The sequence below is a fragment of the Cercospora kikuchii genome (genome assembly GCF_019650295.1).
Source record: "Cercospora kikuchii DNA, contig_00002, whole genome shotgun sequence".
In the NCBI taxonomy this organism is placed as follows: Eukaryota; Fungi; Ascomycota; class Dothideomycetes; order Mycosphaerellales; family Mycosphaerellaceae; genus Cercospora; species Cercospora kikuchii.
Window position 1 is genome coordinate 2,440,294 of NW_025408583.1, and position 16,500 is coordinate 2,456,793.

General features: G+C 53.3%; 7 protein-coding genes across 9 annotated transcripts; 1 reads left to right on the forward strand and 6 right to left on the reverse strand.

Annotated features, from left to right (window-relative positions):
* Nucleotides 1–236: 236 nt before the first annotated feature.
* On the reverse strand, nt 237–3,488 carry CKM354_000318800 (uncharacterized protein; the record flags this gene model as incomplete). The annotated part of the gene is made up of 1 exon (XM_044798371.1): nt 237–3,488. One exon carries the CDS (start codon nt 3,486–3,488, stop codon nt 237–239), a length of 3,252 nt encoding a protein of 1,083 aa, XP_044654306.1.
* A 787-nt stretch (nt 3,489–4,275) lies between these two features.
* CKM354_000318900 (uncharacterized protein) lies at nt 4,276–5,386 on the reverse strand (the record flags this gene model as incomplete). Its single annotated transcript, XM_044798372.1, has 3 exons — nt 4,276–4,884; nt 4,947–5,284; nt 5,350–5,386. The coding sequence occupies 3 exons, from the start codon at nt 5,384–5,386 to the stop codon at nt 4,276–4,278; spliced, it is 984 nt and encodes a 327-aa protein (XP_044654307.1).
* Nucleotides 5,387–5,980: 594 nt separating this feature from the next.
* CKM354_000319000 (uncharacterized protein) lies at nt 5,981–7,093 on the reverse strand (the record flags this gene model as incomplete). Its single annotated transcript, XM_044798373.1, has 4 exons — nt 5,981–6,355; nt 6,404–6,733; nt 6,796–7,037; nt 7,090–7,093. 4 exons carry the CDS (start codon nt 7,091–7,093, stop codon nt 5,981–5,983), a joined length of 951 nt encoding a protein of 316 aa, XP_044654308.1.
* A 534-nt stretch (nt 7,094–7,627) lies between these two features.
* On the reverse strand, nt 7,628–8,705 carry CKM354_000319100 (uncharacterized protein; the record flags this gene model as incomplete). Of its 2 annotated transcripts, none has more annotated exons than XM_044798374.1 (5): nt 7,628–7,889; nt 7,945–7,981; nt 8,048–8,335; nt 8,435–8,494; nt 8,543–8,705. In XM_044798374.1, 5 exons carry the CDS (start codon nt 8,703–8,705, stop codon nt 7,628–7,630), a joined length of 810 nt encoding a protein of 269 aa, XP_044654309.1. The 2 variants fall into 2 exon arrangements, with proteins under 2 accessions (XP_044654309.1, XP_044654310.1); XM_044798375.1 differs by having other exon boundaries at nt 7,945–7,984.
* A 272-nt stretch (nt 8,706–8,977) lies between these two features.
* On the reverse strand, nt 8,978–10,727 carry CKM354_000319200 (uncharacterized protein; the record flags this gene model as incomplete). Its single annotated transcript, XM_044798376.1, has 2 exons — nt 8,978–10,590; nt 10,646–10,727. 2 exons carry the CDS (start codon nt 10,725–10,727, stop codon nt 8,978–8,980), a joined length of 1,695 nt encoding a protein of 564 aa, XP_044654311.1.
* Nucleotides 10,728–12,085: 1,358 nt separating this feature from the next.
* CKM354_000319300 (uncharacterized protein) lies at nt 12,086–15,080 on the forward strand (the record flags this gene model as incomplete). The annotated part of the gene is made up of 3 exons (XM_044798377.1): nt 12,086–12,956; nt 13,005–13,224; nt 13,271–15,080. The coding sequence occupies 3 exons, from the start codon at nt 12,086–12,088 to the stop codon at nt 15,078–15,080; spliced, it is 2,901 nt and encodes a 966-aa protein (XP_044654312.1).
* A 109-nt stretch (nt 15,081–15,189) lies between these two features.
* CKM354_000319400 (uncharacterized protein) lies at nt 15,190–16,258 on the reverse strand (the record flags this gene model as incomplete). 2 transcript variants are annotated; one of them, XM_044798378.1, is made up of 3 exons in its annotated part: nt 15,190–15,415; nt 15,475–16,095; nt 16,143–16,258. In XM_044798378.1, 3 exons carry the CDS (start codon nt 16,256–16,258, stop codon nt 15,190–15,192), a joined length of 963 nt encoding a protein of 320 aa, XP_044654313.1. The 2 variants fall into 2 exon arrangements, with proteins under 2 accessions (XP_044654313.1, XP_044654314.1); XM_044798379.1 differs by having other exon boundaries at nt 15,475–16,098.
* Between the last annotated feature and the right edge of the window lie 242 nt (nt 16,259–16,500).

A 16,500-nucleotide genomic window follows, 5' to 3' on the forward strand; every position in this document is an offset into this window, starting at 1 on the left:
TGAAACGGTCGTGACTGGGCAGGCATGGCAGGTACGGATTTTCTGCCAAGAAGAGGCACATCAAAACTTAATTAAGGACTTCACTCTGGCATTGACGCGAAACAATTGACAGACAGCCAAATAGGCTGCTTCACATATATCTAGATGACTGAGCTACAGAGTCTTCACAACACGCGACAATCCCAGATCTGGTCGACGCCTGGACGCGTGTAATATCAAACGAAAGACGGAGTTGTTCAATCACTTTCCAGCCAATCTGGCTCTAGTTCGTCGTCTTCAGGATCGTGTGAAAGCATAGAGCCTTTGTCGCTGTCATTCTCGCTCACTAAGTCTGCCTGTGGTGGTTCTGGGGGACGATTGTATCCTTGCTCTGCAGTTGGCTTCTGTCTCTTGGTTGTTGGCAACTCGTTGGAGGTTTGATCGTCACCGACAGTAATACTGTCATTTACGTTCGCACGCAGTCGCATGGTCGGCTCCTCACGAGCCTTGTCATTGTTGTTGAGAACCTTCGAGGCCTTGTCTTGGACGTCAGCCCCGATCTGTTTTAGGTGGACTCTGTTCACAGTACTCGTCTCAAACGGAGACGCAACAGCATGCTCTTCATCAGCTGCTTCCTCAGGCTTAAAACCACCAGCATGCTCGTTGTCAGCTGTTTCCTCGGGCAGGAACCCACCAGCATAGTCGACAGCAGCTGCGTCATCGGGTATGAAGCCACCAGCATAGTCGACAGCAGCTGTGTCATCGGGTATGAAGCCACCAGCGTCTGCAGTATCAATCGTGTCCTCTGGCACGAAACCGCCGGGCTCTTCGACAGGAAATGTGTCGTCGGGCACAAAGCCACCAGAGTAGTCAGCATCGGCAGTATCGTTGCCCACAATCCCCCCGTCCTGATCAGTTTTCATCTCAAGAGTATGGCCATCATCGTCCTCGCGGGACTCGTCGCCATCGACTGGCATGGCGAGGTCATCATTGCGGTGCGAACGTCTATCGGAGTCTGAGAGGCGATCGTCCCGAAAGAAGCCTCCTTCCTCGTCTCCCATACCATTAATGTCGTCCATGCTAAGCTCGGAGTCATGTTCGCTGTCGGAAACAGGAATCTTGCGTTTTCGGGGAGTTGCTTTGGACTTTTCGAGTTCTGACAACCTGAAGCGACCTGCTGTCAACAAATCCTGATCTGGGATTGTAAGAGCAAAGGAGTTCAACATATGCTCATCGTCATCAGCGTCATGTGCGGCGGAGCCATCACCGTACGCTCGCACTCGTTCGGCGATTCGGAGGCCAGCCATAAACCGTTTCCACGCCTTGAGTGCAACGCGGCTTCTGTTTCGCGACTCCTCTTCCAACGCCTCATGTTCTAGACCATCAATGACTGCATGCACTGCTTGTGCATATTGATCAGCGACCACGGCGCCTTCGATGATGGCGGTACCATGGCGACCTTTGAACTGAAATCCAGTGACAGCATCCGCATAGTCAACACGAATAATTTTCGCGGCGGTTCGTGCAAGAGAATGCCGAACATGAACTCCTCCAGCCGGAACCATACTTGGCACGTAGATGTCCAGATTGCCATAGGCATTCTTTGTTATGCGGCCCCTTCGGACAGGCTCTGGCACATACAATTGAGTCTGATACGGTGCATAGAGAGCTGTCGTAGGACCATCGTTCGACGAAGTAGATCCGGGATCGGGAGCAGCGCTTCTTCTTACTCGGGCCCTAACATGCTTGAGCGGTTGCTCACCTTGCTTGATTTCACGACCACATCGATACCATTTGTCAGCGCTTTTGCACGACAAAACGTCCCTTCTACGGAAGACCGGTTCCATTTTCGGCTTCGCAGCTGTGCCAGCGTTGACTTTGCCTACCTCGCGCCTCGGATGGATAACCTCGTTGCGTTTGAGGTGCCGCTCTAGTGCGTAGTAAGGATGATCTTTGAAGTCGAGCACATTCGCAGGCAGACCCTCTCTCGCTTCCTTTTGCCTGAACTCAGCATCCTCAACTTGGTCGCGATCAAGCGGTCCATCTGGTCTTCGATAAAAGCGCATAACTCTCTTCCACCATTTCGTGCCATCCGGAGAGGCCTCCACGCGACTCCGTCGGGTTTTTGCATTGTATGCTTTTGCGTATCGCCACGTGACGTCTCTTGCAGAGCCATCAGGTTCGAAGGCGATGACATACGTGAGCTGGTTCCGATCATACGATGCAGGCGGCTCTAACTTCGTAGGCTGACCTGTCGTGTGCGTAATGATCGGATCAATGGCAACCCACTTCTGTGTCGCCTCGTTGAATGCTTCGACCCAAAAGACAGGGAATGACAACTTAGCAACAGCTTTTGTCTTCTGGCGAGGTTGAGCAGGTTGGCTTGAGGTCGAAGCAAAACTCGGCTGCCCTAGGCGCCTTCGAGCTGAAGGGACGTTGCCTAGGGCTCGTGAACTACTCACCGCTGCATCGTGCTCCATTGAGGAAGACTGCGGAGTTTTCGTTTCGGGTGCTACTGCCATGATGCGAACCTTTGCGGGCTTCTTAGCCGTAGCGGCTTTCGGAGGGTTTGCGAAAGGCAGCGCCTGGATGGAACAGACAACACGCGCATCTACACCTGCGGCTCGAAGCATCGCACAAAAGAGCTGATTCGCCACGTCCTGAGATCCCTCGAGATCTTTTGCGGCCTTGATGAATGCAGCAGTGTCTATCGGATCCTCGTCGCTGTCTATCTTCTGCGGCGATTCGGTGTCAATGTTCCAATGTGGTCTTGAGATACCCGTGCGGGTGACCTGGTAATCTGCAACAAATGCATTGATCGCCTGATCTATTCCGTCCATGAATGATCGATTGCGCTGGAATTGGGTATGTTGCTGCGAGGGATTGAGGTACGAGATGGTCTTAGTCGACAGCAAGGATCGGAGGTGATGTTGCGCCATGGCATTGTTGCAGCGCCCGTTGACGTACATACAATGTCCAAGCAAGCAAAGCACATGTAACTCATGAACCAGTAGTCGATGCGACTTCTCTATCGCAGTAGCAGGTTTCCGTCGCACTTGGAAAGAACGTTTCGCGCTGCTCTCAGCCTGCACGGATATCGAAACGTCCTCAATGCCTTCTTGCGAATTGCTGGCAAGGCCGACCGGCATGTCTATGTCAACATCCTCGAATTCGAAATCATTGCTATCGGACTCGGAGGAGTCCTCAACAGTCTGGGTGCCGGCAGCTGGGGCCCGAAGTATCGCAGTAGGGGACGTCGATCTGACAGAGCTTTCAGCGTCGTGCTGCGTCACAGAGGAGCCATTTCGTCCGCTCGATCCAGCAGTGATTCGTCGCCTCTTCGGAGCTCGATATCTCTCAGTCCTTTCGTCAGCTTCGGCCTCTCTGAGCATGTCAGAGTAGACATCCGGAATGACAGCTTGAGGTTGTGCGCGGTTGTGCACAGCCCGCCGACTTGCCCGTGTTGGTCTTGATGCTGCGGCTTTTCCTCTGCCTCGACTCGGAGCCATGTCTGCGATGTCTGTCGCATGTGACGTTTTGGGTGTTCGGTGCCAGGCTGTGAACCAGGATTCCGACACGTCCGTTCGCGCGGACACGTGCACTCGCGTAGCTAGCAGAACAGCAAAGACGGATGGCGCGTCAGAGTCAAACTTGTGAACTGCGAAGTCAGTATCGTTCTAGCGGCAAGTAGAAGTGGCGAGCGTCATCTCAAAGCTGACTGAAAGAGCAATGCACGCGAGGATGGGTCGCGATGAAAGAAGCCCGAGGCTTGGCAGCCCCATTGTTGACAGTGACAACTTGCACCAGCATTCGCTACACTTATCGATGGACTGTATGAGTGAAATCGCAAAGGTTTGTTTGCAATGAACCGTGCGAGCTCTGTCTCTGGCGATTGACGCTTCCCACAAACACAAACGAAAGTTGTCTGCGACGAGCAACAGAATGAGAGGCACTGTCTAAGCACGACCCGTCCAGCCATTTCCACCAAACACCTCGAATAGTGGCACGAATCCCACTGCGCTGGTACATGGGAAGGTGCTTGAGGCTCAGTTTTAAATCGCGTTATGATTGCGCGCTCGTTCGCCGTATCATGAAAAGTCACCTCACCCTAGCCATTCGGTGGTATAGCAGCCTGCACACAAAACGCCGCATCCTTCCCGCACACCATCCAGTATGCATGCAAATCGACATACGGAACTCAGTCAAAAGTCATGGCCGCCATGCCCCAATCCCTTGACGCCTCGATCTCCAGTAGTTGCATTACTTCATGTCTCGTTCCTCCTGACCATCTTATCCTCATCTATAACCATTTGCTCGAGCTTGAGATTTGCTGCTCTCTTGGAAATACGGGTGGTGGACAGCTTGCTTTGCGCTCATACGGCCAGCCGGGTCGAAAACAAGAAGTGCATCGAGTAGCTCCAGTCCCTCGTGGCCCAAAACCTTGACGCCGTCGGCATTGATCAGTTCGTCATCAGGCTTGCGCTCCCACTTTGGGAAAGAGGATTTGAAGTCAGGGAAAGACGTCACTCCGGGCCACTCTTGCTCTGTAGGCGTGCCGAGCAGGCGGAAGATCTTGAAAATCTCGTCGATCTCGGAGTCACCAGGAAAGAGGGGCTTGCGAGTGGCCATCTCTGCGAAGATGCAGCCTACACTCCACATATCCACACCCGTGCTGTATTGGCGTCCACCAAGCAGAATCTCAGGTGAGCGGTACCAGAGGGTGACAACTTCGTGTGTGTATGTGCGGAGTGGGACACCAAAGGCTCGAGCAAGGCCAAAGTCTCCGATCTTGAGGTTCCCCTCCTTGTCGATGAGTAGATTTTGTGGCTTAAGATCCCGGTGCAGCACACGGTGGGAGTGGCAGTAGCGGATGCCTGACAGAAGCTGGTACGTGAACTTCTTGACCTGTGCTCGATGCATTAGTGGTGGAAGGTATAAGCACAGCGTTACGCGCATCGAGGGCGTACCATGTCTGGTCCGAGTCCCAAGTGGCCCTGTTCCGAGAGGACACCTTCCGCCAATGGCTTTCCTCGCCCGCCCTGGCTCACCGGCAATGCCTCCATATATTTCTTGAGGTCCAGGTCCATGAACTCGAAGACGAGGTAGAGTTTGTGGCCATCTGCGTGAACAATGTTGAGCAGTCGCATGACATTCGGGTCGTTCATCTCCTTCAGCAGGCTGATTTCGCGAATGGCAGTGGAAGGGACGCCTTCATCTTCGGCTTCGAGACGGATCTTCTTGAGGGCGACGATGCGCTGGTCGGGCGTGGACAAGTCGCGGGCCTTGTAAACGACGCCATAGGTGCCTGCGAGCCAAAGTAACGCGCGTCAGAGTTGTGGGCAATGTGTTCCGGGCCATGGGCGCACTCACCTTCCCCTACTTTCTCAAGTCGTTGGTACTGCTCCATTGTTGTGTTGCAGCGGGGATGTGCAGACTGGAACTTCCCAAAAGCGCAGGATGGAGAGCGCGAACTGCCAAATAAACGCGAGCGAGCGATGGTGGATCTGAGGGGCGCGTCAGGTGATTGGCGCGACAGCACGTGACTGTGTTTTCGGCGACCGTTTGAGCAATCTCAAGTGCAATGTGAACGGTGACAACGATGGGAGGCGAAGAGTGATATCAGGCTTTGTTTTGGTTCGAAATTGATTGCACTTCCAGCAGATGTGTAGTCCTTCCTGACGCGCTGGTAACTTCCTTCGAGGTTCACTTTGTTCATCGGTCTTTCCACTCACTTCACGTACATTCGAAACACGATTGACGATCCACAAACCATAGGCAGCGAGAAGGATTACAGATTTACAATACAACTTTCGTTGTGCCATGTCGGAGGTCATCACGGTCACAGAGGGTCGCGTTCACGCATAGTGATCAAGCCCGGAGAAAAGAGTGGATCATTCTTGTCATTCAGTCGTCGCTGTTCTAAGTCTTTTTTTGGCGCGACTCGCGCGCCATGCTCGTTACTCGTTTCGGCATCTCATAGCACATTACCACGCTTTCTCAGTCAGTGCGCCTTGAGGACCTGGCCGCCCTCGCTGGTATCGTTGGGCTCCAGCGTCTGCCAAGATGCTACGCTTCCGACTTCCACGCAGATCATCTGCTTGTAACCATCCTTTGGTTCGAAGTCGCCCATTGCTTTGGCCTTCTCGATCCAAGGGTTCCAGACCACGCAGTCGTCGATGTTGTCGCGAGTGACGTCGAGCGATGGCTTACCGTCCTCCACAATCGAAGTGGTGTCCTGTTTGATCGATTTGTAGACACGATCGACCTCTCCAGTGATGGACAGACCAGGAGAAGTCTGCTGATGCTCGGTAGCGTTGAGGACCTTGTCCACATAGGTCACGCTGCCCAAGCCATTGACCTGCGTCTTTGAGATGTCCTGCACAAAGTCAGCAGATGCGGTGCGTGATGTGCACTGCGAACTCACATTGACGCGAAAGTATGAGTGCAGCAGCATCTGATACTCGAAAGCCTGCGTGCCGTCGTTCCTTACGTGCAACATAGTCTGCAGGCCATCCTTTCCTAGCGTCACCGAGTAGACCAGACTGAACTTGTACGGCCAGGCCTTGTTGAACTCGTCGCTCAAGTTGGCATCTGACAGGCCAAAGTCCACCTTGACGCTGTCATCGCCACGATTCTTGCTAAGGACGGACGATTCAGCCGAAGACTTGCCCATGTATTCCCATCTTGTGTTACGCGCGAAACCGTGTTGTGGGAGTTTGCCGGTGGCATGATCTTTGGGTGGTGGACCGAAGCACTGCATCGAGCTGTCAGGTACTCATACGACATACGTGTTGTGTTCATGCGTTGCGAACATACTGGAAAGACAACTGGTATGCCACCCCTCACTGGCTTGCTGCCGTCGAGCTTCGCGGCGCTGCTGACCCAGAGTCTCTCCTTGCCATTGCTCTTCCAGCTGACCACTGTTGCACCGTACAGCAGAACCTCGACTGAGTCACCGGTCGGCAACGTGGCGGTGACTTTGCCATTCTCTTCGTAAACGCTGGCCTGCGGCCCAGAGCTGGTAGGCGAAACCAAAGCGGATGGCTTGTTAGGACGATCTGGCGGGAAGTCGTTAGCCAAAGCGATTCCAATGCTCGAGCTATACCATACCCATAGTTCGCAACACCAGTTCTTTGCTGTTTGTTCTTTGGTTCAATTGGTGTGTATGCAGAAACGAGCTTGGTGTCGTGGACGTGGATCAATGTGGCAGTCGCAACCCCACGAACGTGGCGCTGACGTAAGCCGCGTTCCTCCATCCCACCTTGAGCTCACTTGAACTTCACTCGTGCATCAACCAACGTGAAATACCTTCAAGTTGCACATGAGAGCTGATTCGATCATGTGAAGCAGTGGTGTCAACTGTTCTTGCCCTGAGAGCTTCTTAAAGTCCTGCGAATGATTGGCAGATCGCGTCTTCTGTTTGGCTGCTCAACAACAATCTGAGCCAGCAAAAATCGCCCTGCAAGGGCACAAAGAATTCACATTACTTCACATTACAGATGCTTATCACAGCACTCGTAGGTGGTAAAACCAAAAGCGGAGCATTGAGGACCGAACAACTCAGTCATGGTAGTGTTTGACATGAAAGTGAAGCTGCAACTCTCCAGCTCCAGACATGTCTTCTGGCCATGACCGTGGTCTGTCAGTCCTACTCATCTCTATATCTCTTCCCAATAGTGGTCAACTTTCCTTCATGATCGAACATTGCCGCATGTTTGCCCACTGTACCCATGTCTCGCATTGGTCCAAACCAACAATATCTCTCCACCCAATCTAGAGTGTCCAAATACTTCACGCTCTCCTTTGCAAATTCTTCAACCTGCTCTCGTGGTAGGGGTGCATCGGGGTTCCAGTTCGTACAAGCGAACTCCGTGATCCACACTGGCTTGTCTGGTCCTAATTGGTGGTGCCTATACGCTCAAGTTTCAGTGTAGCTCTGCGCTCGTCCAGAAATCGCAAACTTACGTGCTCCAGATGTAATCGTAAAACGATCCGAGATTGTCTGCTAGGCGAATGGGAGCATCAGTCAAATAGTCTTCTGATTTGGTGGTTTCACGAGAGACATTACCTCCGTACCAATGAATTGCCCAAAAGTCCACATCTGAACCGCCTGAACGAATCTTCTGGACAAAATCTTGCAGCCATCCCACAGCATGTCCGGCACAAGAAATACCAGGACTGCCAACCCTGATGCCCGACTTCCGAAGAGGCTCAATATGACGGAGCCATTCATTCGCAGCAAGCTCAGCAGACATGTTCGACTGATCAGGCAGCTCTGGTTCATTGAAGCCTAAGACCACACGAGCTCCTGTTTGTTGTAGTTTGTTGTGCAGTTCTTCAATTCCGACGTTGTTCCCTAGCGGTGGTTCGAAAGAGATGAGCTTGTTGCCTTGGAGTAATTTCTTGGTGTATCGTGGCTACTCAGGTAGAATTTGCGCTGTAAATTAGTACTTACATTGCATGGGTACAAACTCCAACGACGACGATGATGGTGTGGGATTGGGAGACCAATTATCTTGCCATCGTCAGTATCAATGCTTAAATACGTAGACGTTGTCAATACAGATGAATGACACTTTCGACCCAGGTTTTGTGAAGTGGAAAACAGCATCTTGGTTATCCACTGGCCAACACAGGCCGCGTTTAGAATGCGCGTTGGATCGCCCGCCAGCGCTGGCGACCTTGTTGCGCAATTTGTCGGCTGCGCTGTGAATGAATGAAGCCATGGTGTGGTAGTCAAAGTCAAAGCTGTCATGCACAGTTTCAAGGTACAACTTTACGCCAAGACGAACGCGTAATAATAGGACGTGCATCGACTAGGCTTCAATGTTCGTTTGCATTCATCGCTATGTATACCTGAGCTCGAGATCCTTGGTTAAATCAACGCTGAATGACCAGGCCACAATGCCAACAACGCTAATTGCTCGTATTCTTCCTCGTTAGACTCAAGACCGTCATCTTACTGGCTCCAACCGACTGGCGAGGCCAGCCTCCTGTGTTATTGATAAGACCATGCACTGGGAAAACTCGAATCATAACCGGACTCAAGATTGTATGGATCTGAGAAAGCATCGACAGGTACGCTGAGTGATCCGTCGCTCCATGACTGCGATACAAAGCCGAAGTTGTTCGGGCTGTGCGAGGTATCCATAAGTTGCGAGTTTGGCGGGGAAGTAGTACCGCTCAAAGTTTGGCTGGCCTGGTGTCCTTCTGCTCCGCTGGAGCCAATTGAGAATTGATTGTCGTTGACCTCGATGCCAGGAAACAATTGTTTCATGAGATCATCACTTGGTGCGTTTGCTGGACCGACTGACTGCGATTGTGGTCGCCCTCCAGCAGTAATGCTAGCAGTACGAGAAGCCGCAGATGTTCCAAAAGATGTTGTAGGCCATTGCGCATACGGAGAACCCTGTGCAGTAGTTTCGGCTTTGATTTTGTTCGTGCTCGTGCCAAAGCCATCGCCAGCAGGCATACCCCACTCGTTACCCATGTTGGACATGTTGAAGTCCGCGTTGCCAAAGAAATTAGGAGGCAAACTGCGTCGATTGACGTTGTTGGTATCGTTCATCGCAGAATCGAGTGGGAATGTAGCAACGTCCTCTTGAATGCTAGGCATTGCCAGGCCATAGAGGTCATCTACAGTAGGGATTTCATCAATTTCCGATTGGGTGCCTGACGAGGCTGCAGTCAGTGCCGGCTGCGCAACATTACTGCTGTCAAAATGAGATGTCCATACGCCAAAGGGGTCATTGTTCGGCATAGAGTCTGTGGTTGGAAGGATTGACCAGGGATCGTAAGACCCGTCGGCCACACCGGACATGGGTTCGAAGGTGGGAAACGAAATGGACTCGCTGGTGCATGATTCCACACTTTGATTGGTCAAGATGGGCCCCAGAGTGCTGAAGTCGATTGCGGAAAGCGTGGCATCGGAGAGTCCGACACTGCTTGTCCCGATGCCACTGAGCTTCGGCGACGGCTGTTCCGACTTGGACAATCGTCGTGCCATAGCGACGAGGGGCATCTTGGCCACAGGGGCCGCGTTGGATGACTCAAACAAGGACGCCGTCTGTAGTGGTAGGCTGTCAACGGATCGGCGGGCCGCTTGCGACACATTATTATCGGTATGTGCGCGTGGTAACGGCATCTTGTACGGCATGCCGCAATCATGGGCAGCGTGGTTCTTGCGATGCACTGGTTTGTGGTGGCCATTCGCAAAGACTGTTATAGAACCGTCGGATTTGGTTGTCTCCAACCGAGGTTTAGGCACAGCAGGACCATGTGGCGGACTTGAGCCTTTGTTTGCAGGCTCTCTCTTGATGAGAGAGCAGGAACACTTGCCGCCGTGGTGGCAGCAACAGCCCTGCTCCTCTGCGACGGCAACGAGGTGAGCCGCATCATCCTCCTGCTTGATATGGGTATCGTCGTGGAAGCCAGCCTTCGCCCGCTCTTCAGCTTCGCGGAGATGTATACATTTCTCTTTTGGATGATGCGGCTTCTCGGCCTCGCCGCAGTCACACTTGACATGCGCAGACCGCTTCTTGCGCTCGAGACGACAGTGCTGGCACTGCGTGACGGGTCTTCCCTTCTTGGGCACGAGGGTGAGTTCGCGGTCTGCGGCGGCGGTCAGTAGAGGTAGCACGAGGCAGCGACGGCACGCCGGACTCACCGGTATGGTTGCAGCCGCTCACGCGATGACCTTTGAGACATGATTGGCATGCCCATTTGGTCCCATCTTCCTTTACAACCATGCCGGAGGTCTGAGCTGTAGGTGCGCGATTTATCGCCCGGGTTTGCGAGTCGCTGGCGCTGGGGCCGGGCGCGATGACGACGGGGTGGTTAGGATGTCTGGGGAGGAATAGAGCAACGAGGATGCGCTGGACAAAAGAATTCGGGCCTGGTCGTCAAATCTGGGTATCTCTAGCAGTCCATCCGGAACGCCTATGTGCTTGCTCGCGGTACGCCGCCAAGAAGAAGAGTGGTTGAATGGACTGACACTGGGTCAGGAATGTCTCGCGTTCAGGCCGGGCTCAGCCTCGATAGGCTGGCCTTTGGGATGGCCGTGGCTCTGGAGAAAGTGAAGACAAAATAGAAGCCGTCGCGGGTCGCTGCACGAGACAGTAGAGTGGGCGCGAGGAAGAAAAGAAGCCAGTCGCCCAGCAGCGGCGGGGGAGAGACGCTCTGCTGCTGGGACTTGGCGCTAGACCCGACCCGACGACTCGACTGCGCACAGAGCCCGCTGCCAGCGTGCCACCGCAGCGTTGCTCGCTCGAGCGTCTCGGTAGTGTGCCGCCGGTGACTTTGGGGATGCGCACTCCTCCAGTCCTAGCGCACACTTTCTGCATCTGGTCACCAGCCTACGCGTCGTCCGCCCACCGACGAGCCTGCGTGTGTGCAGCGCGGTGCTGCATCTCCACTGCGCCGTGTGCACCGTCTGCACCTCCCCTCCCCAGCTGCTCCGCCGGTCGACCCCGTCCCGTCCCATCCCATGCCATGCAGAGTGCGGTGGGGGCATCTGCTGGAGAGTCTTCACCACAATCGTCAGCAGCCTCGTACTCTGAGTGGTAACCGCTAGCTACTTGCTACTGCAGTTGACTATCGAGATTGCGCAACTCCGCGGCTGCCACTTCGGCTTGCGTTATGCTTCCTTAGCTGTGTTCGGACAATTCCTGACATCAACGACGATCTGTAGATCTGGTGCTGCCAGGTCTGCCAGTCGAACTGGTCCATGGTCACTGAAGTGTAAGCACGAGCAACGAGCGACAGTGCAGCGTGTACCTCCCCATGTGCTCTGCTGAGGATGGCCACCGTGGCGAGCCACACACTCGTAAACATGCTGTGGGTAGGTACCTTCATCGCACTTGAATCGCTTGAGGTTTCGTGGCCATATTTCACCACAAGAACGAATGCAGGCTTTGAAAAGATGAAGCTGAAGTGCACTTCGCGAGCATCCGCCGCGACAAACGCGTTGACCCGCGTCGCTCCTTCTCGCTGAACGACGACTTGCCTGCACGAGGACACCTCGCGCCTTCCTTTTCAATGGTCCAACCACTACTTCATCCCACGAACACTGAACTTTCAGCCAGCTCCTCACTGCGACAATGCAAGAATGGCGGTCGTGAGACCCGCAAAGGACGACCCACGCCTCCAAGCCTTGCTCGAGACTGCTCGACAGTCGCTACAGCACCTGAGAGATCGCACGCAGGTTCCCCCGAAAGTGGCCAACGACATCGAGGTCCATATTCGAACTTCCTTCAATGCACTGCCCCCTGCGACTGTGATCAAGCGCGGCAGAGACTTGGACACCTATGGCACCGACCTGTGGAATGCAGCAGCTGCTGCTATCTTTGAAGGCGAAGAATCACGCGACCAACGCGCCGAGGCGCCCAGCTTCACTGCACTTGGAATCTCTGTCCGCGTTTTTGCCTTACTCTTGCTCGATGCCTCTCACTGTGTATCGGCTCGGCGCAGCAAGGATGCCAGTCAGCAAGCAAGGCTGTTCAGAGTTGCGAATCAGACGGCGAGGTTATGTTTGGAAAAGCATCGACTTGATCTTTCCGTGACCGCTCTTGAAGTGGGCTCCAAGTACATCCCGCACCCAGTAGACGAACCCTCCTTGATGCACTTCGATACAGTACAGGAAGATCAAATTGACGAGCATGGCAAGTCTATGAGGCAGCTAGAGGGCGAATACTACCTGCTCCGTATTCTCCACTCGTGGAAATCTGAGCGCTACGACCTCGCAGACCACTTCTATCAATCATGGTTCAAGGTCAGTGGTTTCGTTGTATCGAATGCCCCTGGTGCCGTGGCCAGAGCTGCAGATCTATTTTACGAGCTAGCGCGACACTTGAGCAAGGCGGACTGCGGTATTTCCCCTTTGAACTGGTATGACCGAGCTTTGGCAACGCTCCAAGATGCTGCTGAGCAGACGGATTCTGAACATTGCGACTTACTAGTCAGTACAGCCGTGGCTTATGGTACGTCTTGCCCTTTGCCAATGAAAAGGCGGCGTTAACACAGTTTAGTTGAGGAGCTGCTGAAGTCTGACCAACATTCATGTATCTCGCGTGCACATGAGGTTGTGACTCAACTTGAGGGCAGGAACAGCTTGAGCAACCGAATTTCCCTTCCACTGCTGAAACTTAGTATCATGGCTAAGATGCAGAATGCGGAGTCTGCGGAAGTCGAGTGGACTTTGCTTCGCGCCATCAGGCTCTGTCATTTGACACAACATAATTTCACATTGTACGTAACATTACGTGCATGAGACCACTGATGCTGATGATGCTAGGATAATGCAGGCCGCAAGCAAAGCCTACCACACTTTCCCAGACGTTGCCATTTCTGCAATGCAGATCTTCGCAATGGATCGAATTTTGCCGGAAATGGCCAGCGCGGGAGACCGTACGGCTCAAGTAAGGGACTGGCTCGAAAAAGCTGCTATCACCTGCACGTTATGGGCGAGCAGACAGATGATAGAAACTGGTAAAGACTTTTCGGACAAGCTTCTGTTACTGTACGACCAAATACAACAACGACAAAGTGAGCCGTTCACCACCAAGGCAACGCACGCCGCCCAAACATTGATCTGGAAAGCAGTCGATGGGTCAAACAATGCTGTCTCTGGACTTTGTTGCCGGCTCCTTCGTCATACTCTATTCTGCAATGCTGGGCACGTCAACAAAGGTCGCATTGGCAGGAAACTCATGCGCGGCGCTTTGGACGCCAACGAGCTGGATGCTGCACGTCAATATTTTCTCGAGATGCCCATCAGCGTGCAAAACGAGGCCGCTACTCGTTGCATGGCGTTTCAGCTAGCCATTCGTTCAAATGACTTGTCTCTTGCGGAAGAAAGTCTACGCATCATCGCCAACCGCTCTGAGGCGGACGCCACATACCTTTACGCCTGCGTCCTCGATGCACAAAACCAGCCTCAAATGCGATCGTTGGCCGTCCTGGCATTACGTACAGTCCTCGAATGCAAGCCCCCAGGACTACAAGTCGGATCACTCCTCCGTTGCATGGCAAGGCTGCTCATGGTCGAGGCAAATGCTGGAGGAAGCGATCAGGAAACCGTCATACGAGAAGTCGTTGCTGTTTTCAAATTGGCAGCCAGCAGCATCGATGACATTCGAAAATGCCCTCAGAAACAGTGGCTGGTGGAAGCACAATGGTGGAGTAAGAATGCATACAACCTGGTCGTGCGAAACTGCTCATCAACCAGTCCCGAACTGCTGTTGGAACTACTCTCGGCATGCATGCTGTTTCTCGACAACTATCCACAAGGGCCTGAGTATGCTGACCCGCGTGAGATTGCACAACGCCGATCGGTCTGCATGTTTCTATCCACGATCTCACTTGTTGCGCTTGGCCGCTCCAGGACTGACGATGCTATCCTAGCGGAACAATGCTTCACCAAAGCACAGCAAACCATTGCGGCGTTCAGAAGGCTGTCACAGCAGGGCCAGAAAGATGACGAAGAAACTATTGCACGCACCTTCACAATGGCCAGGTTTGATCTGGAATGTACATTGCGACTTCGAAGATGGGACACACTCGACAATGTTCTCCGTTCCTGCCTGGAAATACGATCTATCGACCGGTGGGACGCTTTAGCGGACCTGGTCATCGTCATCCACGAACACCTTGATACTGGTGAAAAAGAAGCTCATACAGAACTGATCACCCAACTCCTGCAGAAAGCTATCAACGAGACATGGAAGAAAGACAAGGACATACTCAAAGTCTCTCGCTGGCTTCGCTACGCATTCATGCTGTGTATCAATCACGAAAATGGCGATTTCGCACGGAAGCTTCTACAGCAGGCTTCACGCATGGCCGAAAGTGGACAGCGAGGCAAATATGACTTGTACCCCGAGTCGGAGCTGCAGTGGTTGGCCACGACTGGCTTCAACCACGCTATAGATCTGATTTCGCGTGGAAAGCTGCAACATGCGAAGGCTTGGCTGGAAGATGCAGTCGAGGTGGCAAGATGGACTCAAGACAATGGTGTATTGCATGCTATGCTGAGCAGCAAACGTGAGGTCGCAGAGGAGCGTATCGACGAGATGTGGAGTGACGCTGTCGCAGACGGAGAATGATTGTATTCTGTGGCGATGGCTGTAAATCTATGCCAGCACAGCAAGTATGACGATCACTGCGGTAGGCTGCAGTTGCTTCCGTTGCGACAGAGCAGATCATTCGGTTGTATCAACGTTCTGACTTTTCTCTTTGACGTGTGCTCTCTGCGATCAATGCTGCCACATCTTCCGCACTCTTTCCTCGTACTCTGTTGTCCACTGTCTCGTCTCCCAGAGGCGTAGCGTGAGCGACGAGGTTGTAGATTTCAGCAATACCGCGGAAGGGTGACTCATCCTTCGAGAAGCCACCATCCTCTTCAAAGGTTGTCGCGATTTCTTGCATCTCGTCGATCCATCTGTCTCAAATTGTCAGTGGCCTCAATTTTGTCCAATTGAGCGTAGCAAGTTCACCCACCTATAAGCCTTCGGCGGCATCGACACAAGTCCTGTCTCTGCTCGTTGCCGCACGCTTGGGGCAAAAGCGTCGAGTTCAGACTGAAGCTCTGACAAGACTCCCATATTGCTGGCCGCGGTGAAAGATTGTATGGCCAAAGCGATGAAACCTTTACTGAGTGAAGCGAAGCACATCTTCAACCCAGTCGCAGTGCCAATCGTGTCGTTGACGTGTCGAGCATTGAGAACGCTGGCGAGGGCCGCGCCATGTTGAGGGGCATCGTGTAAGCTGTGGGGTCCGGATAGAGGTATGCTCGGCCTCGTCCATGTGCCGTCCTCCTTCAGCTTGGGCGGCGCACCGATTATACCTCCGTCGATTACCCTGCTGGATGAAGTCTGGTCGAACAGACTCGCAATGTGACGTGCTCGAGCTGGACTTGTTGCATTCAGGTCGATGAAATACAATGGATGCGTACGCTTCTGAAACTCCGGCGATGAGATAGCCGCCACGACGCGTGTGGCAGTGGATAGGGCTTCTGATGGCGGCACGATGGAGAGGATGTAGTCGGTCTGATTGGCGAGCGTAATGTCGTCAGAAACTATCTCAATTGAGTTCTGTTGTGCTCTATTCCGTGTGGCCTCACTGCTACAGTCAGCATGAATCGGAGGACAGCATCTTGTGATACACACCTCCTGCCAGTGGCATTCGTGATCACATTGAAGCCATGAGCAATGAGCATTTTGGCGATGCCCAGTCCCATGTCACCAATAGAGATGATGCCTATGCGTGCGCTTGCGACAGACATTTCGCTCGTTTCTTGCTTCGCTGGGCGTCTTGGCTTGTTGTCCAGTTCGGTCTCTGGACTCAGGAGCTATGTGGTGATGGAAAGCTTCCAGATTGCAGAACCAACTCATGGAACACGTCTTTCGAGCAGTTTACCCCGCTTCGCTCACATGATGTTAGTCAGCGCCTACCTCCCAAGTCAGACCTTCGTAGCTGCCGCGTTCAGCAGGTTGTCGTGTTTTGGGAAGTAACTGCTTTCCGCGC